Source organism: Telopea speciosissima, chromosome 10, assembly GCF_018873765.1.
Source record: "Telopea speciosissima isolate NSW1024214 ecotype Mountain lineage chromosome 10, Tspe_v1, whole genome shotgun sequence".
Taxonomy (NCBI): domain Eukaryota; kingdom Viridiplantae; phylum Streptophyta; class Magnoliopsida; order Proteales; family Proteaceae; genus Telopea; species Telopea speciosissima.
Genome location: NC_057925.1, coordinates 57,388,974 through 57,416,100, shown reverse-complemented (window position 1 = coordinate 57,416,100; position 27,127 = coordinate 57,388,974). Strand labels below are relative to the sequence as shown.

Here is a 27,127-nt window from a genome sequence, read left to right as displayed (position 1 = left end):
ATTATGTTCTGCAGGAACGATAAAAAGTGAGAAAGAGATCAGAAGAATAGTAATGCCTTTGGCTTTTAAGCTCTAAAGAGCAAGAAAGCTTTTGATATTTTCTCTAGCCAAGTAGAAAACAGAAAATATGGCTGAGACTGTGATCTCCCCTTTGATACAAAAACTAGGCTCCTTACTAATAGATGAAGCTAATTATCTGTCACAAGTGAAGCCAGAAGTAGAGTCACTCCGCAAAGAACTCAGGCTGATCACTGCCTTTCTCAAGGACGCAGATGCAATATACCACAAAAGTGAACCAGCTAAAGAGTGGGTGAGACAACTCAAAGAATTGGCCTTCGAAGCCGAAGATGCCATCGACATCTTTGTATATGAAGAGGCGAAGAAACGGCGGGGCAAAATCATTGCGAAGATCACCAAATTCCCAAAACTTCTAATTAATGCTCACAAGCTAAGAGGGAAGATCCAAGATATCAATGGAAAGATGAAGAAGCTGAAAGATGATAGAATTAATTATGATATTAAGCCTCTAGTTGATCAAGGGGGTCAAACATGGTCTACAACTGATCATCAAGCACATCATCATCAACTTGAAGCTTCTTCGATTGCCCAAAAGTTTCGGCCTGTGGATGTTGTGGGGTTACAAAGGGAAGCAGAGGAGGTAGCGAAGTTGCTGATGGAAGAGAAGCCCCTTGGACGATTTGGTGTCGTCTCAATTACAGGTATGGGCGGTTTGGGTAAAACCACCCTGGCTCAAAAAATCTACAACAGAGATGATGTTAAAAAACACTTTGTCTGTCAAGCTTGTGTTCGAATCTCAAAAGAATATCAAATGAAAGATGTTTTGTACAACATCATAAAACAAGTTATGGTGCTCACAGAAGAAGAGAAAGAGGCATTAGCCTCAAAGGAAGCTGGAATTTTGAAGGAAAGGCTTTCTAATTTTCTCAAAGAGAGGAAGAATTACCTCTTCCTATTGGACGATGTATGGACTAAAGAAGATTGGGATACATTGAAGAGCACCTTCCCGGATCCATGCGAGAGTCAGCAGTGCAGGGTGTCGCTTACAACTCGTAATGAAGGTGTAGCCCGGCATGCCGACCCGATTGCTCCTAATCCATACAAGCTTCAACATTTGGATGAAGAGAATAGTTTAAAGCTTTTCTCTAAGGTGTTCTTCCGATCCACAGATGACACAGAGGCAGTAGCACGTCTCAACAGTCTCGATGACAACGAGATGAGAAATGTAGCAATAGATATTGTTAAGAAATGTGATCGATTACCACTAGCTATTGTGGTATTGGGAGGTCTTCTATCGGACAAAAGGCTAACTACTGCTGCTGAATGGAAGAAAGTGTTGGACAGTGTGAACTGGCATCTACAGTACTCGAGTAACTGTCAAAAGGTATTGGCTTTGAGTTACTCCGAATTACCTAGTCATTTGAAGCCTTTATTTCTTTATTTTGGGATTTTTCCAGAATATACTGAGATCGATAGGGAGAGATTGATTCGGCTATGGGTTGCAGAGGGATTCCTGGAACCAAGAGGGAATTTAAGAATGGAAGATGTAGGTGGAGAATGCCTTGAGGAGCTGATGCAGAGGAACCTGATTCAAGTTACAAAGTGGAAACCAAATGGGGTACCTCAATCATTTATAATTCATGATCTCCTCTTGAACTTGGCAATATCAGAAGCCAAGGAAGGTAACTTTCTTCTTAACATTTCCAATCCTGACAAGTCCTTGAATAGTTATCATCGTCGTATAGCCCTCCAAGATAAGCGTGGTGATGAAGATAATATGGCTGATCATGATCAGGAGGCATCTTACAATTCCTCCACCACCTCCATGATCAGTTCTTCTTCAATTAACCTTCTCCGCTCATTGATTTGCTTCACTCAAATGCCCCAACTGTCTCTTTATGGACAGTTCAAACTACTTAATGTGTTGGATCTAAAGGGTGCCACAGGTATTAAAAGCTTACCCAAGGAAATAGGGAAGCTCATTTTTCTCAAGTACTTGAACTTAAGTGGAACCAGCTTGGAAACTCTTCCACCTTGGGTTGGCAACTTGTATAGCCTACAGACTCTCGATTTGTACGGTACCAAGATTGAATATCTCCCCATTGAAATATTAAAATTGGGTAAACTAAGGCATCTTCTATTCTATAACACAAACATGAAGCAAGCATTTATTGAGTACTCCATTAATGTTAGGAGTGGTAGTCAAATTTGTCGACGACGGCCTTTTCCTCATCGTAATAGACACATCCACCATCTAAGTGATCTCCAGACACTAATCCTTCCAACAGGTGATTGGATAGAGAATGGTCTAGAAATGTTGACAGGTCTCAGGGATTTGATGATAATTGGAAATGACATGGAGAAATTCAGACAGGCATTGTCTCAGGCCCTAGTCAAATTGGTGCGCCTTGAGGTCCTACACTTAGCAGAATTTGGAAGTGGTGAAACATTTTTCCCTTCACTTTCGAACCATGTGTATCTCTATGATCTCTCCATTTTTGGACGCATAAAAAAGCTACCTGACCTGCACAGCTTCCCTCCGAATCTCGTAAGGTTGCAATTGTCTAGTACACTTCTAAAAGAAGACATGATGGGGACACTCGAGAAGCTGACCCAATTAAAGGATCTCAAATTAAATTGGTCTACATACGATGGAGTTGTGATGAAATGCTATGCAGGGGGTTTTTCTAAACTTGAGAGTTTGGTTCTCAAAGGGTTTGATTGGCTAAGGGATTGGATAGTAGAGGAAGGAGCAATGCCTAATCTGAGGATATTGGAAGTGAATCGCCTTTTTGGGTTAAAATGGATTCCTAGTGGGCTGAGGCACATCACAACACTACAGAATCTTATATTGGCTATGCCAAAGGAGTTCCTTGAGAGGGTTAAGGAAGTTGGAAAAGATTGGGAGATCATCAAACATGTACCTTCCATCCATACAAGAGAAGTTCAAGGACGCAATACTGAATATGAACGCGAATGCTTCGCATCTACAGGGGAAATGATCCCTGATGATGACCACTAAATGAAAAGCTCTTGGATCTAGCCACCCTCACATCGAGAGTTGCTGGTAAGTTTTGATCCTCTCTCTCTCTCTCTCTCTCTCTCTCTCTTTCTTTCGTAGGAGTTAAATGTCAATTTTAACAAGTTTTTGGGTGATTATAATGTGATGTATAAATTGCTTTGATATGCAGACGATGTGATGTACTGATTTGAAGAGATCAAACTCTTTAGAGAAGAAGATCATGCAAAAGAATTGGCTGATCTACTTCTTCAACATCATGAAGATGAATATCCATATGATCCTAGAAATGACTCCAGGTGTATAATATCCCAGTAATAAACAAGTTAATTTCTCAAATGAATCCGGATCGGTGTGGGACCCATGCCCCATGGAGGGGTCAGATCTGTCCCCCCCCACCCGTCCCCCATGTGGGTAGCAGAGCTGAACTCCAAAATTGGGTCATGTACTCATGTCAGGATCCTATATTTCCAGGTTTTTTTTTTTTTATTTATTTTTTAAATATTAGCTCATGGTATTGTCAAATTAATGGTGTGTGATTAATAAAGTAATGGAGTTTCGATTTCATGAATTTCTGTTTCTTATAGAGACGTTTTATGTTGTGGTTTTGAATCTATTTGCAAAGTCTATAGTACAAAAAAATATTGTTTGTTGTATTTTTTGTTGCTTCTAGTGAAATAAATTGTGATCCTTTAACACCAACAACACCCCCCCCCCCAAAAAAAAAAATGCTATGTACACTTGGCCTTTAATTTGTGTCTATTTTTTAATTCTCAAATTGTTAAATTTATTGCTGGTTAATTGTGTCCATTGCATGACAGTGCATCGTAGAGAGGGAATTGGAGAAACTTTGTTTTAAAATTGGACCCAACCATGTTTGTTGATTTAGCATCATGACAATGGTGGCAAATCAAAATACCATATGATGCTTATCAGGAATTCTTAATTAATTTGCTTATTGTAAATTCACTAACATATATTTCTACCCAAAAGAAAAATTCACTAACATATATAAAATGGCAATTGCTAAAACTAGCTTGTATAATTCAATACGCAGAGGAGAGTAGACTGAGGTCATAGCCTAGTATTTATAAAGCATTATACTTCACCATTTTTCTCATCAAACCTTGTTCTTCACACATCTTTCTGTCCTTCTCTCTTTCTTTCTTTCTTTCTCTATTTTTCTCTCTCTACGTGTGAAAGCAGCAGAAGGGAAACAACCCCACTACCCATCAATGGAGAGCTGTCCAAGGCGTCAAGAGGGAGAGAACCCATCTGCCTTAACATCTCCAAAGAGCAATAGCAGCAGCAACAGCAATGGAGTTCAACTTCCCTTGACGCCAAAACCTATCTCTAGATCTGATGGTAATGCTTTCCCAACGACCTTCAGTCAAGCTGATACCTCATCCTTCAAGCAAGTTGTTCAGATGCTCACTGGATCATCAAAGACTCTTTTGAAAGTAATTAATTAAACAAGTCTCTTGCTTCTCTTCTTTCCTAAAATTTAATTTCATTAATTCCTAATCTTATGTGTTATTATTACTTTTTTATAGGCCAATTTTGCCAGATGGGAACCTACTCATGGTAACTTCAATTTTTCTCATCCATGGAAACAATACCTCAAAATTGGAGCATCAATGCGCAACTACTGTGCACAGGAAACAAGGTTTTCAAGCTAGACCCCTGCTGATCCATCCAACAAGAGTGCTATACCTCCAATTAAGTCTGAACCCAAGAAAAAAGGTTTCAAGCTTTACGAGAGGAGAAACAGTCTCAAGAATCTCAAGATTAGTCCTTTGATGCCTGGAGCACTGGTCCATCCGAATTGTAGGTTTTCGCCGAGGAAACAGAGATCTTGTGGCCAAGTCTGCTCGATTTTCCTGGGCTTGTTCTGAGCCCTGTAACGCCTTTGATCCCTGACCCCTTTAATTGGTCTCCTCCAACTTGTAACAGTAACGATTCTATGTCGGAGGAGAAAGCGATTGCAGAGAAAGGGTTCAGCAGATCCCACGTCGCAGATCTCGATCATGGTCTCAGCAGATAACACTGCCGTGATGGTCTCAGTAGATGTCGTCGGTCCGGTCGTTGCACTTCTCGGTTCATGTTGCAGGCAGGGGATGGCGTTGACCACTGCCTCAGAAGATCGTCATCGCAGAGGACCAGAACCCTAATCTGATTCGAGTAAGGGGGTATTAAGCTCACACCCCTAGGCGTATATTAATAATTTTAAGTCATAAATTACGAACACCGTATCACCTAACGGGAATGATATAACGGAATGAAACTGACTTAACAACTAATAAAAAATCAAGGAATGTAACTGTATAATTTAGAAACACAGGGGTCGTTCTATATTTAGTGTAAATCTCAGGGGATGATAATATAATTTTCCCACACAAAAAATAAAAAAAAACTAGGACGATGCGGTAAATCTTTCGTACATGAAGGAAAACTTCCGCCTTGTTTTAAACCCATATATATCAAGCCTCCCAGCGAATGTGTAAGTAGAGAACAAAGAACCTTAGCCAAAGCTTGCTTGATCACGTCACAACCATATTATAATTACTCTTTTATCTATGAAATAGTTCAAGATATTTTATTTTTTTATTTTATTTTAATTTCAAATATTTGAAATTACATTTTAGCCTTAACTCCAACCAACGATGGCATTAGCAGTAAGGCATGAGAAAATCGGTTACAACAAGAAAATTTCTTTTGGCTATGTTTGGTTTGAAGAGAAATTAAAGGGAGAGGAAGAAAAATGAAAGATTTAGAAATAGATGCAAATTAAAGTGAAATTTAATAATCAAATATGGTATGATTTGGAATTAGTGATACAATCACATGGGATAATTATTACAAAGATTTCTTTTTTTAGTTTGAAAATTCACTTCCTTTCCCTTTAATTCCCCTTGCAACTAACTAAGCCTTCTTGTTTCCTTCAAAAAATTCTCCTTCTCACTTGGCCAATAGCCCTACGAACATTCAAACGGATCATGTTCCTTTAAAAACCACTAACACTCTTAAGAAGAAGAAGAAGATGGTGGCTTTAAGCTTTAAAATAGAGCTACGGTGAAGATGGAGGATACCGAGAAGTCAACAAAACGGTTGTCACTCAAACCCGCAACGATTTCATAAAATTTTATGGTTTGCCATTTAACTTCTGACCAGGAATACTTTAATTCATCAATAGGTGGGCCCCATGAGATGCAATTCCTACTATACCCTCAATCTATGAAATAAATCCATAATTCTATATATGGGCGTAATTAACACGACACCCAAAAAGTATCATGTTCCATATAGCTTTGAATCGAAATCCTCTACTTCCGCCTGCCCGGTACTGTTGTGTGGATCCCACATACAAGCAAGGCGGAAAATACCGCCTTACCCCTGTCCAAGCACCTTACCCGAGTGGGGGTAAGGCGGTATTTTCTGCCTTGATTGTGTGTGGGGCACACAGCAGTACCGAGCAGACGGAAGTAGAGGATCAGGATTCTAGAGCTCTGGGGAAGAATTGTTTGAATCATCAATAGGTGAGAGTCACATGAGATAAAAAGTATCATGTTCCATAGACCTTTGGGGACGATTTTTTTGAATCATCAATAGGTGAGTCACATGAATACATGAGATGTAATTTATATTATACCCTTATTCTACAAAATAATGCAAGATTCTATATTTTGTTTTTTTAATTCAAATATCTAAAATTACATTTCTGTCTTAACTTCGAACAATGATGATGTTAGAAGAAGAGCATGAGAATATGTTGAACACTGATGGCCACTGCGAGGGTGGGGGAGGTGAATCAGTACACTCTTAAACTTTTCTCTCAACAAGTTCACTTCACAATTCACCTATTTATATCTCTGGCACTCTACATAGTCATTAATGTAATCCTCTCAAATGTATAGTCGTACCACTACACATTTGTCTGACAACCTTGACTCAGACTCACACAACAACTATTACTGTACTATTGCCAAGAGCTGCTACTAGGGGTGTAAGTTTGGCCCTGTCGGCCCGAGCCTGCCCTGGCCCGCCTTGAGCCCGAACAGGGCCTGGGGTGGAATTTTCAACCCTGAGGGTGGGTTAGGGTTGAAATTTTCAGGCCCTGGGTTGGGGTCAGACTGGGTCAGGGTTGAGGCCTCGGGCTAATCCCAACCTGGTCCGGCCCATGTTTTACAACTTATTGTTTACATTTGCAATTTATTTTTAGTATCTAATTATCTATTGGTTTATCAAAAAATGCTAATTATCTATTGAATGAAAATAGTTACAATTTTAAGATTGGGCTAAGTTTTTTAACCCAAAGAAAAGTCTAATAGTCAATTGAGTATGAAACAAACCAATACTCAATCACATGTGTCTCATTTTTTAATACAAAGGACAACGTAAATGACAAAAAAAGTAAGGCAAGTCAGGGCCATCCAGGCCCTAGCAAAAATCAAGGTCAATCAGGGCCAACCTGGCCCAGCTTTGCCCGATCAGGGTCAATCAGGGCCGGGCTGGGCAGGACTGAGCCTGGTAGGGTTGGGCCTAGCTAGGCTGCGATATCTCAGCCCGACCTAGGGTTGGGTTGGGTTGGGCTTGGGTTGAGCTAAGAGGACTCAGGGTTGGGCTAGGGTTTTAAAAAACCCAGCCCAATCCGACCCTGTTTCACCCCTAGTTGCTACTCACACACTACATTGTCACTCAGGCACACAACCACAAACACTATGTGAGACCCTCACTGCTAGCAAATAAAATCATATATAGTCATGTACACACCCCGGCCTGACTGTCAAATGCTCTATTAGGTGTGTACGCTCATCCTGCAGACTAGTACTTCAACATTCCAAGCAAACATCCACAACAAATAAAAATACATGCTTCGACAGTTTGCCTACATGCACGGAGTAATGGTCACTCAAACCTCAACATTTACTCATTACTAGTTTCCACCCTTGAATACAAAGGCTAGGTCCACACCCATTTACCTAAAATATATCTAGGAGGCCGCATCCACGACAAAGCTATTTAGGTAGCAATAGCTACCAAGGAATACTTATCCTTGTGTCAAGCAACCACTGAACAGCAATACCAAATAAGATTGGGTATAGTTGATGCCCTACAATAAACCCCTTCTAGCCTAGGTATTTTGACAATAGAAAACCTATGGCTAGCGTATATAAATGAATACAAGGAAATACACTTGGAACAAGCTAGGAAAAATACTCACAATCCGACTTGAATCAATTCCTGATACTTGAAAAGATCCCTGTGTGCCTATGGAATCTCTGTATGTGAAGGTTTCCTTGGTAGTGAAACCCTTCTTCTCCTTTTTCTTCCTTGATGTTTTCATAAACACCTTCATGAGTGCACATGCCACACTTTCTTTATTTTCTTTTTCTCTTCCTTATCTTCCTTTCTTTCTCGCTTGAAGAAGCTATCAAAGTCTTCAATAATGGCATGTACACAGTCACCTTCTTCTCTTTTCTTTTTTTTTCTTCTTTCCTTTTTCTTTTCCCCTTTAAGGCTTTCTGTTCTCTTCTATGCCATACACCTCGCTATGTCACCTTGAATGCATAACCACCATTCTCTAAATCTTCAATGGAGCATCAACTCTCTTGAATGGAAAGTGGATGAGGCTGTATGCTTGAACTCTCCTTCTATTTCTCACTTTTCTCCTCTCCTTCTCATCTTTTTTCTTTTTTTGGAAGAGTTTCTGAAAATGACCCCTAGGTTTTTACTTAAAAAGCCCCCAAAACAACTCAAATTCGTAGTGAGGTATCTTTTTCATTAAATCATTGTCTACATGCTATTATTTTATTTATTAGCAGGTGAATGTTTGTTACATAGTGAATATATGTCTGTATTTTGCTTATAAAGAGGCTGTATTAAACATGTACCGTATCATTGCCGTACACCTTTTATTACACTGGATTTTTTTAAATTATTATTGCCATGTAACCCATTAAATTGCGGTACATATCCGTACCCGTTTTGTTGTTGTTCCTGAACTTACTAACTAAGCTTCTCCCCCTACCCCTCATCTATGATACCCCATCCCATTCTCCCATTGATGCTACTCACTAGTTTACTGCACACACAAGTGATGTGCCTATCCCTCTCCCGTGATTTGTGTTATGCCATTTATCTTTGTTCAACACACAGTGCAGATGGAAGTGACTCTGTGTTGTTTGTCATTGTTGTCAACACACTGCATGTGTGTTGTTGTTGTCAACATAGTGCATCTTGGTGTAATACAAGATAGTATACAGTGTTCACAGTGGCAGTGACATCATTATAGGGGTTTGGAAACATTCATAGAGGTCCCACAATGATTTGGAGTCATCTAGGGGCATTTATGTCATATACAGACATGGACGACATTCAAGGGCATTTATGTAATTTTACAGAGTACATATGGCCTAGACAGGTGACCAGCAGTATGTTGGTGATTTTTCAGTCACATAGGTCTATGGAGTGTTGATACAACTCATAGGGGTATTTTGGTCATTTAACTATGATGTGACATGTTGGCAGTGATGCAGGAGAATCTGGGCTAATGTAGCAGCATATGACACTTATTTTAATATTATAAAGTGTTTGGAAGCCTTAAACAGCCTTGGGTGAAGGCTAGGTGCATTAAGAATGTTGATTTCATAGGTTTCCGCACTGGCATCATGTTCATTGACATTTTCAGGGGCTGTAATGGCAGACTTGGGTGGAGCAATCTACGCAACTAGAATCGCGCAATTCTGAGTTCGAACAGCGAAGTTACACCGATTCCTGTTTGGTTAACTAAAATGAAGGGCATTTTAGGCAATCCAAATTGCTTTTGGGTTCCCTGAGAAAATCAGTAACGATTTTGCAGATGTAACTAGTTTTGATTGGTAGTGCTCATCGTCACGGACCCGTGGCCGCAAATGGTACTCAAATCAGAGGTAAAACGAAGAAGTTATGGCCTAGATTCCATTTTGGGTGTACTGGTTGGTTAAGAAAATAAAAGATTCTAATCATGCGATCTATATCGTTCTAAGTTTTTTAAAAATTGAATGAAGGTTCGAGACTTATCCTCATCTATACACCCATGTACTCCTTCTTGAGTGTTTCATTGATATATTGTACGCCCAGAAAACATTCTGTTTGGAAGGATCTAATTAGCCCTACGAGTTGATGATGGAAAGAATCTGATCTGATGGCCTAAATTAATTCCCGCTCAAACCTGTAGATCTAATGGATCATAATGGGAATCGTTATCCCCTCCAATTTGCTGCCTGCTGTAATTCCTCCAATTCCTCACATAGGGGGCGGAAATAACCATCCTAACCCCTGCCTGAACACACTGCCCAAGGCTGCCCAAGGTGGGGTCCACTCCCCTTATTAGAGGAATTGGAGGAATTGAAGTGGACAGCGAATTGAAGGTGATAATTATTCATCATAATGCTCCGTACCTGATGGACCAATGGATGGTTGAAATGCGTTTTTAATGCGCCAGAAGCTATTGGGTTGACTCTGCCATGCGATGGGGATCTGACGGTTCAATTTTGCATGATCTGACGTACAAAATTGCCTGGGATTTCAAAATTTTGATTTGACGGCTAGTCTCACGCCAACCACTACACCTGCGCTATACAAGATCAGATGCGGCTACGATGTAACGCGCAAACCTAGGGCTACTAATAATTTTACCGTCTCTTTCTTTGTCCTTTTCTTTTTCGAGAGCCTTTGATCCAACAAGTGAACGATTGGAAGATAGAAAAGTTGCCTTCTTCCCCATCTAGGGCTACTAATACTTTTTAATCTCCTCCTTATCCTTTATTTTCCTAAAACCCTTTTGATTCAACAAGAAGTCAAAGTATCCCAACTATTGGGAAATGGAAAAGTTACCTTCTTTCCCACCTGGGCCTCCTAATTAATAATTTTACCTCTTCCCCGTATCCTTTCTTTTCCTAAAAGCCTCACAAGAAGTGAATGTATTTTAATTATTGGAAAATGGAGAAGTTGCCTTCTTCCCCATCTGGGCTTCCTAATAATTGTAACATCTCCTCGTTATCCTTTCTTTTCCTCAAATCTATGACTTCGCAACCCTATCCCGAGTTTTTAATTTGTAGAATTGAGGTTTTTAGTCCTCCAGGTCTTAGTCCCTAGACTATTATTTAGATTTCGTAGTTAGACTCCAAAAAATTTTCAATTTTCAAAAAAGTTTTGAAGTGAAGGAATTTTTTTTCTTTCAAAATCTTGCTTATGCTTATTTTGACCAAAGGACAAATGTTTTTCTAGATTTTTATTCGTTACATCTATTCGTTGAATAAGTGATCGATACTCAAATGGTTTTTACTTAGAAAACCTTTGATCGTAGCTTGGGGGTTTTTTATTGAATCACCGTAGTTATAATATGCATTTGTAATTAGATGATTTTTCTAAATATACTTGGGTATTATTTTTAAGTACCACAGATAAAACTTTGAAAATATTTTCGACCTTTTGCAAAAAGATTCAAAATGAGGATGCTATAATGATCAGTTTTCAATTCTAAGAACTCCACAATTATATTAACACTACTTGCTTATTCCACCACCAACAAAACATACATTCTTCAATAAAAGGACCATGGTAATGTGGGGCTATTAATTTTACCATCTCCTATTTATCCTTTTCTTTTCTAAAAGCCTTTGATCCAACAAGAAATCAGTGTATTCCAAGGATAGGAATACTTGGAAAAGTTATATTCTTCCCCATCTGGACCTACTAATAATTTTACCATCTCATCCTCGTTAACCCTTTTTCTAATTTTACCATCTCATCCTCTTTAACCATTTTTGTATTCCAACTATTGGAATAATGTAAAGATTTCCATCTTCCCCAAATGGGGCTACTTACATTCTGTTTCTTATCCCCTTTTCTTTTGCCAATGGTCATAAAACCATGGAAAGACCAAGAAAGATGCATGACACGCCATAACTAAGTAAGTGTGTTTCACGTTAAAGAAGGATTGGGACCCATTTCATATGACACAAGATTCTATGTTGGTCACGATCAGAAAATTCTTTTCCTGTTTCCTTCCAAAATCCTCCTTTCCACTCCATTTCTTTACAAGTACAGAAAGGTATCATGTTCATAGAGCATTTCCTTTACCATAGAGAGTGTATATGAAGGAAGGTTTGAAATGGAACAAACCGGAACAATTTTGGTTTTTAGATTGCCATGTTTTCTTCTCATGAGGAAACGTTTGAATCGTTAGTTGACAGTGTTTTGTGAAGCTCTGGGTTTAGAGGTTTCTTACAAGGTATGAGCCTTTCTCTTCATAGTTTCTTTCTTTTGGTATTATTTTCTTGATTTTATTACACTAGTTAGGATTGATGATTGATTAGGCCTCGCCTTCAATTTGTTAATTACGAAATTTTTTTATGTGTTTATTGATTAAGGGGTTTTTTTTTTTTTTTTGGTAATAAATTTATTGATGTACTTGAGAGGATTCTTTTTGTTTTTCTTAATTTTTTCTTTTTTTGGTTATTTGATGCTTATCGATAACAATTTCGTTTATAATGCCTAAAATTGATTAGGAACCAAACCGTCGCACCGATGAGCAATTGGTTCCGATTCTCTAGTTTGATACTGATTACACAAACCAGAGCAGTTCTGTTCCTGACCCCATAGGACCAGAATCAATTATGAAATTGACCGATTGCCCGTTCCGATTTACACCCTTACTCTTGCCAATTTAGAAAGATAATCATCTTCCATAATGTTTCTGAACTTATCAAATAAACAATAAAAATTCCCATATGAAATACTTAGTGGCAAGGTGGAGTCTACGACTGGATTTGGTATGCATATTTTTATCATTCGAGAATGTAAAATCAACCTAGAATTCATTCCAAGAATGCATACCAAACACAACCTACAACTTTATAAATTCATGATTGAAACTTTTTAATTTCTGGGTGATGCTGAATAACATGTTTTCATGAGTATAATACAACAAGTATAACACATGAGATGTTATGTGTGTCTTGAATTCTTGGACCCGTTTCGAAGAATGATCCGCTCCGACATTTTTTGTGGCGATCCGAATAAAACTTTTTCTTAGATCTGTGATGGTAGCGAAGGGCTTGGGCCGATAAGAGAAATATTTATGTTCTTTACCTGCTTTGTTGTAAAGTGTGAGAATTTTGGGGGTTTTCGATTTAGGGTTTCTTGGAGAGAGCAGCAACGCCATTTTGACTGTTCTTGAGGGATCTCTATTATAACTTTCTTCGATTTACATATTGAAATAGCTTCGCCTTCGCACGTGGATGTAGCACACCATATTGATGTATGAACCACGTTAAATCTCTGTGTCATCTTGCTCTGTTTTTGTTTTTTTTTTTTCGTGTTTTGGTTGGTGTTTTGCTCAAACATGAGATATTGTCAAATATTACATCATAAGATTATGTTTTGCAGAAATGATATAAAGTGAGGAAGAGATCAGAAGAAGAGTACCTGCCTGGGCTTTTCTAAGCTCTATAGAGCGAGAAAGTTTTGATTTTTCTCCAGCCAAGTAGGCAAGAGAAAATATGGCTGAGATGGTGATCCTCCCTTTGATACAGAATTTAGGCTCTCTACTAAATGATGAAGCCAATTCTCTCTTACAAGTGAGGCCAGAAGTAGAGTTACTCCACAAAGAACTCAAGCTGATGACTGCCTCTCTGAAGGACGCAGATGCAATATACCACAAAAGCGAGCGGGCAAAAGAGTGGGTGAGACAACTCAGAGAGTTGGCCTTCGAAGCAGAAGACACCATCGAAGTCTTTGTATACGAAGTGGTGCAGAGATGGCGGGGCGGTGTGGTTCGGAAGATCATCAAGTTCCCAAAACTTCTTATTAATGCTCACCAGTTTAGAGGGAAGATCCAAGACATCAATGGAAAGATCACAAAGCTGAAAGATGACCAAATGAATTATGATATCAAGCCTCTAGAGAGGGGTCAAACATTTACTCAAACACATCAACTTGAAGTTTCTTCGAGTGCACAAAAATTTTGGCCGGTCGATGTTGTGGGATTACAAAGCGAAGCAGAGAAGCTAGCGAAGTTGCTGATGAAAAAGGAGTCCCTTGGACGGTTCAGTGTTGTCTCAATTACCGGCATGGGAGGATTGGGAAAAACCACCCTTGCTCGAAAAATCTACGACAGAGATGATGTGAAAAGGCACTTTGATTGTCAAGCCTGGGTTCATATATCAAAAGAATATAGAATGAAAGATGTTCTGTACAACATCATAAAACAAGTTATGGTGCTCACAGAAGCAGAGAGAGAGGAATTGGCATCAAAGGAGGTTGTAATTTTGGAGGAAAGGCTTTCTAATTTTCTCAAAGAGAAGAAGAATTCTCTCTTCTTATTGGACGATGTATGGAGCAGAGAAGATTGGGATAAACTGAAAAACACCTTCCTCGTTCCATGTGACGGTCAACAATGCAGAGTGTTGCTGACAACTCGTGATGAAGGAATAGCCCGGCATGCCGACCCGAATGCTGATCCATACAAGCTTAAACATTTAGATGAAAAGAAGAGTTTAAAACTTTTCTCAAAGGTGTTCTTCCGATCGCCAAATGATGCAGACGCAGAATCAAGTCTCAATAGTCTCAACAAGGAGATGAAAAAACTGGCAACAGATATTGTTCAAAAATGTGATGGATTACCGCTAGCCATTGTGGTATTGGGAGGCCTTTTATTGGAAAAAAGGTTGACTACTATTGCTGAATGGAAGAAAGTACTCGACAGTGTGGATTGGCATTTAGACACGAGTAACTGTCTAAAGGTATTAAGTCTGAGTTATACCGAATTACCTTCTCACTTGAAGTCTTGTTTTCTTTATTTTGGGTTTTTCCCGAATGATGCTGAGATCGAGAGGGACAAATTGATTCGGCTATGGGTTGCAGAGGGATTTCTGGAACCAAGAGGGAATTTAAGAATGGAAGATGTAGCTGGAGATTGCCTTGAAGAGCTGATGCAGAGGAACTTGATTCATGTTGCCAAGTGGAAATCAAATGGGGTACCTCAATCATTTATTATTCATGATCTCCTCTTGAAGTTAGCAATATCAGAAGCTAAGGAAAGTAACTTTCTTAACATCTCCACTCCTCAAAAGTCCTTGAATTGCTATCGTCGTGTAGCCCTCCGTGATAAGTCTAGTGAAGATAATATGGCTCAGTCTCCTAACCATTCTTCCTCCATAAATTCTTCAAATCTTCTCCGCACCTTGCTCTGCTTCACTGAAATGAACCCGTCTCTTTACAGAGAGTTCAAACTACTTAATGTATTGGATCTTGAGGATGCCCCAGGTATTAAAACCTTACCCAAGGAAATAGGAAAGCTCATTTTTCTCAAATACTTGAGCTTCCGTGGAACCGGCTTGAAAACTCTTCCACCTTGGGTTGGCAACTTGTATAACCTGCAAACTCTCAATCTTTTTGGTACCAGAATTGATGAATATCTCCCAATTGAAATCTTAAAATTGGAGAAGTTGAGGCATCTTCTATGCTATAGAAGAATTCCAAAGTGGAGATCTGATGATTCCATTGTTAAGAAAGCTATTGAGATTTGTCGATGCTCTTCTCCTCCTAGACAGAGACAGCTTGGGGAACTAAGTCATCTTCAGACACTATGGCTTCGACCAGGCGATTGGATAGAAGATGGCCTCGAAATGTTGACAGATCTCAGGGACTTGAGAATAGGTGGGTATGAAGGACACCTAGAGAACTTCAGAGAGGCATTATCTCAAGCCATTGTCAAATTGGTGCGCCTTGAGGTGCTATTCTTGTTAGAATTAGGAGGCACTGAAATATTTTTCCCTTCATTTTCAAACCATGTGTATCTCTATGATCTCTACATTGGCGGATGCATACGGAAGCTACCAGAGTTCAACAACTTCCCACCGAATCTCACGAGGTTGCGTTTGGCTAACACTCGTTTAGAAGAAGACATGATTGTGATACTTGAGAAGCTGCCCAAATTGAAGGAACTCACATTGGATAAGCAACCATATGATGGAGTAGTGATGAAATGCTCTGCAAGAGGGTTTCCTAAACTAGAGGATTTGACTCTCCATGAGTTTCATTGTCTAAGGAATTGGATAGTGGAGGAAGGAGCACTGCCTAATCTGAGGATATTGGAAATGAATGAGCTTTATGGGTTAAAAGGGATTCCCAATGGGCTGAGGCATGTCACAAAACTGCAGAAACTTACATTGGCTATGCCAAAGGAGTTCCTTGAGAGGGTTAAAGAAGGTGGAGACGATTGGGAGAAGATCAAACATGTACCTTCCATCAATACAAGGGAAAAAGAAATCCCAATAGAGATATCCCAACACCTTCCTGGATATGAACGCCAATGGGTTGACATCTACCGGGGAGATAATCCCTCATGTTGATTAAATGAGAATCTCGTGAGTTCTCTCTCTCTCTCTCTCTGGGTGATTAAATAAGTCTGATGGACATTCTAATGTGATTTATTGCTTTGATGTGCAGAAGTAGTGATTTCATTGCTTTGAAGAGATCTAACTCTTTACAGATGCAAAAGAAGTGGTTGATCTGCTTCAACATGAAGATGGATCCCATTTGGTCGTGGGAATGATTCCAGATTATTTCCTAGAAATAAATAAGTTATTTCTCAAATTGGGTCATGTCACTATCTTATATTTCCTGGTGTTTTTAAAATATTTGCTCATAGTAGTGTCATATGGTTTTGATAAAATAAGGGAATTTTGATTTTATGAATGTCTGTCTTATTGGGATGTTTTTATGTTGGTGGTTTTGAATCTATTTGTAAGGCCTTGAGTCCAAACAATATTGTTGGTAGTATTTGTGTTGCTTCCATTGAATTATTTGTATCACAATTTGTGCTAAGCCCAGCCCAGAAAAATCCTAAAGGTCAGGTGGCATGATTGCATTAAAAAAAATTAATAAACAAACTTTTTTTTATAAGAAACAAAAAATATATAAATTAAATCAAGGGCAAATTTACATCGAGAATATAAACAAAAGGAGAGTTAGAGACATGGGCTTTAAAGGCCCAGAACCGGAGGAAAGATAACAAATTATCATTCTGACAACATCGAAAAGAAACTTCTCTAGAAATATTCACAATCTGCAAAAAGAGGGTTAGAATCGCCGAGGCCACAAAGATTGGGATGGAGATGAAAGAAGACCGGGCTACATCTTATGAGAGCACCAAACTTCTTTCATCTTCAATCCCAGTTTCTCGGCTTGCTCTAATCTTGTGAGAAGACCAAAGAAGTTTTGGTTCCAATTCATGCTTAGGAGAAATTGTCCCTGCAGCGATCAAAACAAATTTGTCCTTTAACAAAATGCATGAGGCCCACCCTGCTGGTCCTATGTCTCTAGATTCAAGCCCTGCACATACCAACACAGGAAAATCCAGAATTGGTAAAACATGCAATTGAGTAAAAGAAATAACCTCGTCATTAATTACATTCAGGGGATGAAATTGGGGGGGGGGGGGGGAGATATGGAGATCCCTCAACCATCGTTCAACCTTCCTCAGCACCAAAAGAAGATTAGGCTTGGCCGAATTAAAAGAAATACAGTTCATGGTGTCCCAAATAAAATAACAAATTAAAATAAAAACTGAAAAAAACCAGATCAGAGTAGGCTTGTCAAGCTTGTGATTCATCAAGATGGAAATGCAGTAAAGTTCCAGAGAGGGGTGGGAAATAAACTCAGTTCTCAGACCCAAAGGACCAGCTGCCCAAATATGTTTGACCCAATCATAGGAGAGGAAGATATGCCAGTGGGTCTCGACACAAGTGCCATAGAGAGCACAAGTGGAATCGATCTGAGCCCATTTCGAAACTGTATCCTTAACCGGAAGTCCTGCATGTAATACACGTAAGAAAAATAATTTAAATTTAGGATGTAAATTAAGCTTCCAAAAAAACTTCCACCAAGAGGAAAAAGGTAATCTTCCCCTTTTGAAAAGCTCCTTGTTCCTCAGACACCAACCTGGGAAGCTTAACCGCCAGTCTCATCGGCATAATTTAAGATATAGTTTTATTAAGGAAATTGCCTATTTGTAAGTCCTGCATGTAATACACATCAGAAAAAAATTTTAAATTTAAGATGTAAATTAAGCTTCTAAAAAAACTTCCACCAAGAGGAAAGAGGTAATCTTCCCCTTTTGAAAAAGTCTTTGTTCTTCAGACACTAACCTAGGAAGTAACCGCAAGTCTCATCGCCATAATTTTAGATATAGTTTTACTGAGGAAATTGCCGATACAAATAGACCTGAATTTATCTAAAGACTGAGTCCCTTCAATTTTTGGAATCAGGGTAATAAAACAGTTATTGACACCCTAGGGAAGCTTTTTAGAGGAGAAAAAAAAATTTAGCAGCCGCACAGAAATCATGGGACACTACCTCCCAACACTTCCTAAAAAAAGCACCTGGAAAACCATCCGGACCTGGGGAGTTATCTGGGTCAAGATCCCACACATCATATTTAATTTTCTCCAAAGAGGGAATCATCTCCAAACACATTATCCACATCATCAATCTCACCCGGGATAAAATCAAGAAGGTCACAATGAGTGGTAAGGGGAACTTTTTTATGAAAAGATTCATAGAAACTAACCACATAATCAGCCATATCAGCCTGGTTAGAAATTACCTCGCCATTCTCCTTTTTGAAAGACTAAATCATACTTTTCCCTCTACAAATTTGGATCGAAAGGTGAAAAAATTTAGAGTTTATGTCCCCTTCTTTAAGCCATATAATTCTCGATTTTTTTCGTCTATAATTTCTCATGCAACTCAGTAGCTTTTAGCAACGCCATCTTAGCATCCGTTCTTGATTAAAAAGGTTGTCGCTCAAACCATTCCTCTCAATACTCGCCTGCACTTCTTTCAAAGTAGCTTCAATAGCTTCAAGAGCCAGATTAATATTAGGGAAAACAAGCCTGGACCAAGACCGAAAAACTTGTTATAGACCTTTGAGCTTTTTACAAAAGTCAATAATAGGGTTGCCAACGATCGCTCCCTACCAATACTCAGACACAACCCTCAAGAACTCATCATGCTCTGACCAGAACTAGTGAAAACGAAACAGACAATTAGCAGGCTGAGGAACACACTATTAAAAAATCAAAATAGGAGAGTGGTCTGAAGCAATATGGGGTAGCACTCTCTGAGCACAATCTTGAAACAAAGACAACAACCTTTGAGAGTAGAGCCCTCTGTCCACTCTGTGGCTTGACAATCTTTGTTTGTCTAAAGCCACCGGCTGTACACATGGTTCTCATCAATAAATCTTCTTCGTACAAAAAAATAAAAATCTCTTTGATTTAAAAATTAAATCTAAAAGTAGTATTTCTAAATATGATTTAAAATTTAACTAGTTTATACAATCTTGTGAGATAGTGATAAAAAAAAATCCATTTTAAGTTTGAAAACAAAAAAAAAACAAAAAACTCTTTTTCTTCAAAAAAAATTTCATAAATCTATTAGATAAGAAAATAAATTACAATAGGATTGATTTTGTTTTACGCCTACTTGTTTTGTAATTATTGTTTTAATCTAAGTAGATCTAGAAAATTATTCCTTTCTTTAATTCCCCTTGTTCAACCTAAAAAAAAAAATAATTCCCCTTACAATCAAACAGAGTATCTCCAATAGTTTGTGAACTTGTCAAATAAAAACTCCCACATTGTCTTCACAACTAGCTTCAGCCGCTTCAAGAGCCAGATTAATATTAGGGAAAACATGCCTGGACCAAGATTGAAGAACTTGTTTGAGACCTTTGAGCTTTTTACAAGTCAATAATAGGGTTGCCAACGATCGCTCCCTGCCAATACTCAGACACAACCCTCAAGAACTCATCATGCTTTGACCAGAACTTGTGAAAACTAAACAGACAATTAGCAGACTGAGGAACACACTCTGAAAAAATCAAAATAGGAGAGTGGTCCGAAGCAATATGGGGTAGCACTCTCTGAGCACAATCTTGAAACAAAGACAACAACCTTTGAGAGTAGAGCCCTCTGTCCACTCTGTCTTGACAATCTTTGTTTGTTTGAAGCCACCGGCTATACACATGGTTCTCATCAGTAAATCTTCTTCGTACCAAAAAATAAAAATCTCTTTGATTTAAAAATAAAAGAAAAATTAAATCTAAAAGTAGTATTTCTAAATATGATTTAAAATTTAACTAGTTTATACAATCTTGTGAGATAGTGATCATAAAAATCCATTTTAAGTTAGAAAATATAAAAAATACAAAAAACTCTTTTTCTTCAAAAGAAATTTTCATAAATCTACTAGATAAGAAAATAAATTACAATAGGATTGATTTTGTTTTACGCCTACTTGTTTTGTAGTTTTAATCTAAGTAGATCTCGAAAATTATTCCTTTCTTTAACTCCCCTTGTTCAACCCCAAAAAAAAAAAAAAAATTTCCCTTGCAATCAAATGGAGTATCTCCAATAGTTTGTGAACTTATGAAACAAAAACTCTAACATTGTCTTCACAACTAGGACATGACTTTGTTTATTCCACACATGACGAACCTTCTCACAAGGTAGAGTGCACGATCCTTTATGTTGATCCATTGATATCTATGGTAAAACAATTCAAATGGACAACTTACAGAAATCTAGGTGATGATGAATGAAATGTGCTCACGGATAATACACCATTTCAGGAATTTTCATCCTCTCAAGTGTGATGCCCTACCTAGTGCACCCTTAAAGTGCATTGGACGGATAAAAATTTAATACACAGGCTGGACCTGTCTTCTTTTATACCATTTCAAGGCTTTTCATCCTCTCAAGTGTGGTGCATTGTCAAGTGCACCTTTAAAGGTGCATTGAATAGTACATCGCACTTGAGAGAATAAAAATTGATGTTTCAGAAAGATATTCTTTACATCCTCCACTGTGAACTTGTCAAATGAATAAATAAAGGCAAATCCCCACACCGTTTTCATCACCAACTCTGCCCTACCAAAACAAATGTACAGGTTACCTAAGAGCAAGGTGGAGTCCACGCTTTGACATATAAAAGAGAAATAGTGGAGTCCACGGCTGACATAAAAAATAGGTAAAATGTTTATTCAATTTTACACCTAATAATTGGATAGAGGTTTTGTGCACGCTCATACATGATATACAATTTTACACCTAACAGTCCTTCACCCATCCAATGGTTTGATGCAAGACCGTACACCTAAAAAATATAATAAAAAGAAAAGGGAAAATTACATATACCTCCCCTATACGTTGCCCTAATTACACGTTCCTCCCCTTGGTTTTCCCATCTTACATACGATTCCCCTGTAGTTTTTCAAAAATTACTAATTCCTCCCCTGCCGTTAGCATCCGTCTGTTAGGTGCTGACGTGGCATAGTTAGATTTTTCATAATCCCTAAACTAACCTTGGGTCCTTGTCAGATGACCCTTTTACCCTCCTTCATCTTCCTCCTCCTTCTCTACATTGCGATGGTCAACGGTCAAGCCCCGACGGCAACGCCGACTACCATACCACCAACTACTCTGATCACGTCAGTTTCATCACCACCAGCTGTAGCAACCACGCCGACCACGCCTAAAACCCCAGCCCCAGTAGCAACACCAAGAACGACACCACCGACGGTAGTTTTAGCTCTACCAGTGCAAGCTCCCAAGGCAGCTCCACCAACATCGACGGTTCCAGCTTCAGTTGGAGGGATTCATTGTTGAATGAAAAAAAAGGGAACAACATAATTACAATTCGGTGATAGAAAACCACCCATTTTGCCAATTTGCAAAAATTTCAATTCCAAGTTCCAACCTCGCCCTTGGATGAGTCAAGTTAGATTACAGCCTGCATCACAGTGTGATTATAATTGGCTGGGTTTTCTTTGAGAAGAACAAGAAACAACAAAAGCAGCTCGAGAAACCCAAAATTCATACAAAAATGGATTTGAAGACGAATATGGTCTATTCGTTGCTGCTACTGCTATAAGATATTGGGTTTTGTTTGATCAGAAAAACAAAAATCAGACTGGGTTTCAAGTAAATCTTGGGAAATCCAATTTTGAGCTTCACCCGAGAGCCCTAGAACTTTTAAGAGATTCAGGGGTCCAAAACAGAGGCAACGAATGCTTCGGAGACGTCTGTCTTGTGTGGAATCGTTTCATCTCAAGATTAAGAAGCTTCATCCCATTGGCATCTTCCAATGATGTAATGGAAGAGATAAAAGTTGCAGAAACAACAGAATTCAATAGATTTTTTTTTATCACATATTCAAGTTAGAAAGAGGAATTTCGGAGATCAGTTTTCTCATAGAGTTTAATGGCAATAGAGTACTCATTTTTGTTCAAGAGCAAGGCATTGGAAGGGGAGAACAACATATTTTTTTATCACATATTCAAGTTAGAAAGAGGAATTTCGGAGATCAGTTTTCTCATAGAGTTTAATGGCATTAGACTACCCATTTTTGTTCAAGAGCAGGGCATTGGAAGGGGAGAACAACCCATCTCTCACTACATTCAGAGGTTTTGCTCATTAGGAAACCAATCCAAACCCTAACCCTCCTCCCAATCCAGCTCTTGTGTCAGTGGTGAAGAAGAAGAGGAATCTTCTAGGAACTCCAGGTGAGCTATAGCTAGCTATGCCCTTTTGTTTCTTTTTCTCTTTTTTGGGGGTGGAGATCAGAACCTCCAACTTCATCGGCGAAGGCACAACCTGCCATGGAAGCTCCGAAGAAGGAGGAGCAAGGCGGTTCAGAAGAGCTAATAACAGAGCAAAAACGATAGGAGCTATCCTCATTCTTTTTCTTTTTTCTGGATGGGTTTTGGGGTTGGGGGTTTTGGTGTTTAGGGTTTTCTATGGTTTTCGATCTTCCACCTGCTTGGTATATACCAAGGTGAGCAATCAATCTTCCACTCGATCTATTATCAAATCCAAGTTTGATTCTTCTATTTCACCCCTTAAGCTTTTTCTGATTGTAATTTACTAACATTTAATTGAAACATAATCTGCAAATAGAAGGGTCAACATTTAGTGTGTGACTTTAAAGTTTTAGGGAATAAGAGTACGAGGAGGAGGAGGAGGAGGAGGAGGCAGCGGCAGTGGTGGCGTTGGAGGAGGCAGTGGCTGTAGTGATGGCGGTAGTGGTGGCTGCGGTGGAGGAGGAAAGAAATGGGTGTTTTAAGGTTGAAGACGATGAAAAGGGTATCATTGTAATTCTACTTGTGGTGTTTTAGAACAAGGGTAATATTGTCTTTTCAAACCATTAATTAACAGCACTCTAACACTGTCAGCCATAAGGGATCAAAATGTAAGGTGGAAAAACCAAGGGGAGGAACATGTAATTAGGGCAAAGTACAGGGGAGGTATATGTAATTTTCCCAAAAGAAAAAATTTGGACTCTACCACTCTTAAAATTGATAGTTCCCAGGTGAGACATTGTCGAGAATGGATCATTGCTAGTACTAGCCATTGAATGTCCATCTCAGAGTTAATCACATTTTAATTTTATTTTTGTAAAAACCCCTCCAACCTTTGTAAATGGTAAAAATAGGACAGGTGGTTGGCTCTCACATATACGTTCACCTGTTGATACGTATTGATACGTGCAGAGAAACCGAACTCGATATTGTCATACACTACCGCAAAATAAGAAGGAATACCTGAGATTCTAGCCCTGTCAGACACTACAGAGCTAGAAAGCTTTGATTTTTCAATCGAGACAAGTAGAAAAGAGAAAATATGGCGGAAATGGCGATCCTTCTGCTGGTACAGAAATTAGGCTTACTACTAATAGATGAAGCTAATTATGTCTCACAAGTGAAGCCAGAAGTGGAGTCACTCCACAAAGAACTTAGGCTGATGACTGCCTATCTCAAGGACGCAGATGCAATATACCACAAAAGCGAGCCAGCCAAAGAGTGGGTAAGACAACTCAGAGATTTGGCCTTCGAAGCAGAAGACATCATCGCCGTCTTTGTATACGAAGAGGCGCAGAAACGGCAGGGCAGCGTCGTTGGGAAGATCACCAAAATCCCCAGACTTCTTATTAATTCTCACCAGCTAAGAGTGAAGATCCAAAATATCAATGGAAAGATCAAGAAGTTGAAAGATGATAGAATTAATTTTGATATTAAACCTCTAGATAAGGGTGGTCAAACACGGTCTTCTACTGATCATCAAGCACATCATCATCAACTTGAAGCTACTTCGGGTGCCCAAAACTTCATTCGGCCTGTCAACTATGTCGTGGGGTTACAAAGCGAAGCAGAGGTGCTAGCGAAGATACTGATGAAAGAAGAGCCCTGGGACGGTTCGGTGTTGCCTCAATCACAGGTATGGGTGGATTAGGGAAAACCACCCTCTCTCAGAAAATCTACAACAGAGATGATGTGAAAAAACACTTTGTTTGTCAAGCTTGTATCCGTATCTGAAAGGAATATAGAATGAAAGATGTTTTGTGCAACATCATAAAACAAGTTATGTTGCTCACAGAAGAAGAGAAAGAGGCATTGGCGTCAAAAGAGGCTGGAATTTTGGAGGAAAAGCTTTCTGATTTTCTCAAAGAGAAAAAGATTTATCTCTTCCTGTTGGACGATGTATGGAGTAAAGAAGATTGGGATAAACAGAAAAACTCCTTCCCTGTTCCATGCAACAATCAGCAGTGCAGGGTGTTGCTGACAACTCGTGATGAAGGTGTAGCCCGACACGCCGACCCGATTACTCCTAATCCATACAGACTTCAACTTTTGGATGAAGGAAAGAGTTTAAAGCTTTTCCCAAGGTGTTCTTCCGATCCACAGATGAAACAGAAGCCGTAGCACGTCTCAACAGTCTCAACAAGGAAATGAAACATCTGGCAACGGAGATTGTTAAGAAATGTGATGGATTACCACTAGCTATTGTGGTATTGGGAGGTCTTTTATCTGATAAAAGGCTAAATACTACTGCTGTTGAATAGAAGAAAGTGCTCGACAGTGTGAATTGGCATCTAGAGTACTCAAGTAACTGTCAAAAGGTATTGGCTTTGAGTTACTCCGAATTACCTAATCACTTGAAGCCTTTATTTCTATATTTTTGGGGTTTTTCCAGAAGATACTGAGATTGAGAGGGATAGATTGATTCGGCTATGGGTTGCAGAGGGATTTCTAGAACCAAGAGGGAATTTAAGAATGGAGGATGTGGGCGGAGAATGCCTTGAGGAGGTGATGCAGAGGAACCTGATCCAAGTTGCGAAATGGAAATTAAATGGAGTACCTGAATCATTTATTATTCATGATCTCCTCTTGAACTTGGCAATATCAGAAGCCAATGAAGGTAACTTTCTTAACATCTCCACTCCTCCGAAGTCTTTGAATTGTTATCGTCGTGGCCCTCCAAGATAAGTGTGCGGAAGCTAATATGGCTGATCAGGAGGCATCTTACAGTTCCCTCTCCTCCTTCATTGCTCTGCTTCACTGAAAATAAGTACCCCCGGCCGTCTCTTTATGGGCAGTTCAAACTACTTAATGTGTTGGATCTAGAGGGTGCCCCAGGTATTAAAAGTTTACCCAAGGAAATAGGGAAACTCATTTTTCTCAAGTACTTGAGCTTAAGTGAAACCAATTTGGAAACTCTTCCACCTTGGGTTGGCAACTTGTATAACCTACAAACTCCCGATGTGGTGGGTACCAAGATTGAATCACTCCCCATTGAAATATTAAAATTGGGTAAACTAAGGCATCTTCTATTCTATGGCGAAAACATGAAGCAGGCATTTAATGACTCCATTATTAGGAGTTGAACTGGGATTCAACGACCTTCTCCTCATCATACTAGACACATCCACCATCTAAGTGATCTCCAGACACTATTCCTTCCAATAGGTGATTGGATAGAGAATGGCCTAGAAATGTTGACCGATCTCAGGGACTTGAGCATAACTGGAACTGGCATTGAGAAATTCAGAGAGGCATTGTCTCAGGCCTAATCAATTTGGTGCGCCTTGAGGTCTTACACTTGGTAGAATATGGATTTGGCAAAACTTTTTTTCCTTCACTTTCGAGCCATGTATATCTTTATGATCTCGACATTTTTGGACCCATACAAAATCTACCTGGCCTTGACAACTTCCCTCCGAATCTCGCAAGGTTGCGATTGGCTGACGTAAATCTAAAAGAAGACATGATGGAGACACTGGAGAAGCTATCCCAATTAAAGGACCTCACATTATCTTGGTCTCCATACGATGGAGTTGTGATGAAATGCTTTGCAGGGGGATTTTCTAAACTCGAGACTTTGAATCTCCAATTGTTTGATTGGTTAAGGTATTGGATAATGGAGGAAGGAGCAATGCCTAATCTGAGAAAATTGGAAATTAATCGCCTTTTGGGGTTAAAATGGATTCCTAGTGGACTGAGGCACATCACAACACTACAGAAACTTACATTGACTATGCCAAAGGAGTTCCTTGAGAGGGTTAAAGAAGGTGGAGGAGATTGGGAGAAGATCAAACATGTACCTTCCATCAATATATACCAGGGAAGTAAAAACATTTGGATCCCTGATGACCACTAAATATGAACATGAATGGTTCGCATCTACAGGGGAAATGATCCCTGATGACCACTAAATGGAAAGCTCGTGGATCTTGCCAACCTTGCATATATGCATCTAGAGTTGGTAGCTAGTTTGGATCCTCTCTCTCTCTCTCTCCAAAAAAAAAAATGTTATGTACACTAGTCTTTAATTTGTGTCTCTATCTTTTAATTCTCAAATTGTTAAATTTCTTGATGGTTGTGTCCACTGCATGACCGTACATACATCATATAGAGAGGGAATTCGACAAACTTTGTTTTAAGATTTGATCCGTGGGATAAGTGTAGAGACCTCTATCACTTGGACCCAACTAAGCATGTTTGTTGATATAGCATCATGATAATGATGGCAAATCAATAAACTCTGTGATGCTTATCAAGACCTTTAGTTTTTATGTTGTAAATTCATTAACATTCATATCCATTACTCAAACTAACTTGCATAGTTCAGTATAGCTTATTATCTATAATGAAGCAAAAGGGAAGAAAGCACAATCATTGGGAGAAAATGTTGGGAATTTTTGTCT

The 27,127-nt window shown here is 39.0% G+C and overlaps 2 protein-coding genes and 1 pseudogene across 2 annotated transcripts; all 3 read left to right on the top strand.

The window, feature by feature from the left end:
* The first annotated feature begins 4,209 nt into the window (after positions 1 to 4,209).
* Positions 4,210 to 5,081, top strand: LOC122643791 (annotated as a pseudogene).
* An 8,411-nt stretch (positions 5,082 to 13,492) lies between these two features.
* On the top strand, positions 13,493 to 16,445 carry LOC122642947 (probable disease resistance RPP8-like protein 4). Its single transcript, XM_043836564.1, has one exon. The coding sequence runs from the start codon at positions 13,582 to 13,584 to the stop codon at positions 16,432 to 16,434; it is 2,853 nt and encodes a 950-aa protein (XP_043692499.1). The 5' UTR covers positions 13,493 to 13,581; the 3' UTR covers positions 16,435 to 16,445.
* Positions 16,446 to 23,775: 7,330 nt separating this feature from the next.
* On the top strand, positions 23,776 to 25,409 carry LOC122643790 (disease resistance protein RPP13-like). The gene is made up of 4 exons (XM_043837374.1): positions 23,776 to 24,360; positions 24,462 to 24,720; positions 24,828 to 24,941; positions 25,117 to 25,409. Exons 1-4 carry the CDS (start codon positions 23,776 to 23,778, stop codon positions 25,407 to 25,409), a joined length of 1,251 nt encoding a protein of 416 aa, XP_043693309.1.
* Positions 25,410 to 27,127: the final 1,718 nt, after the last annotated feature.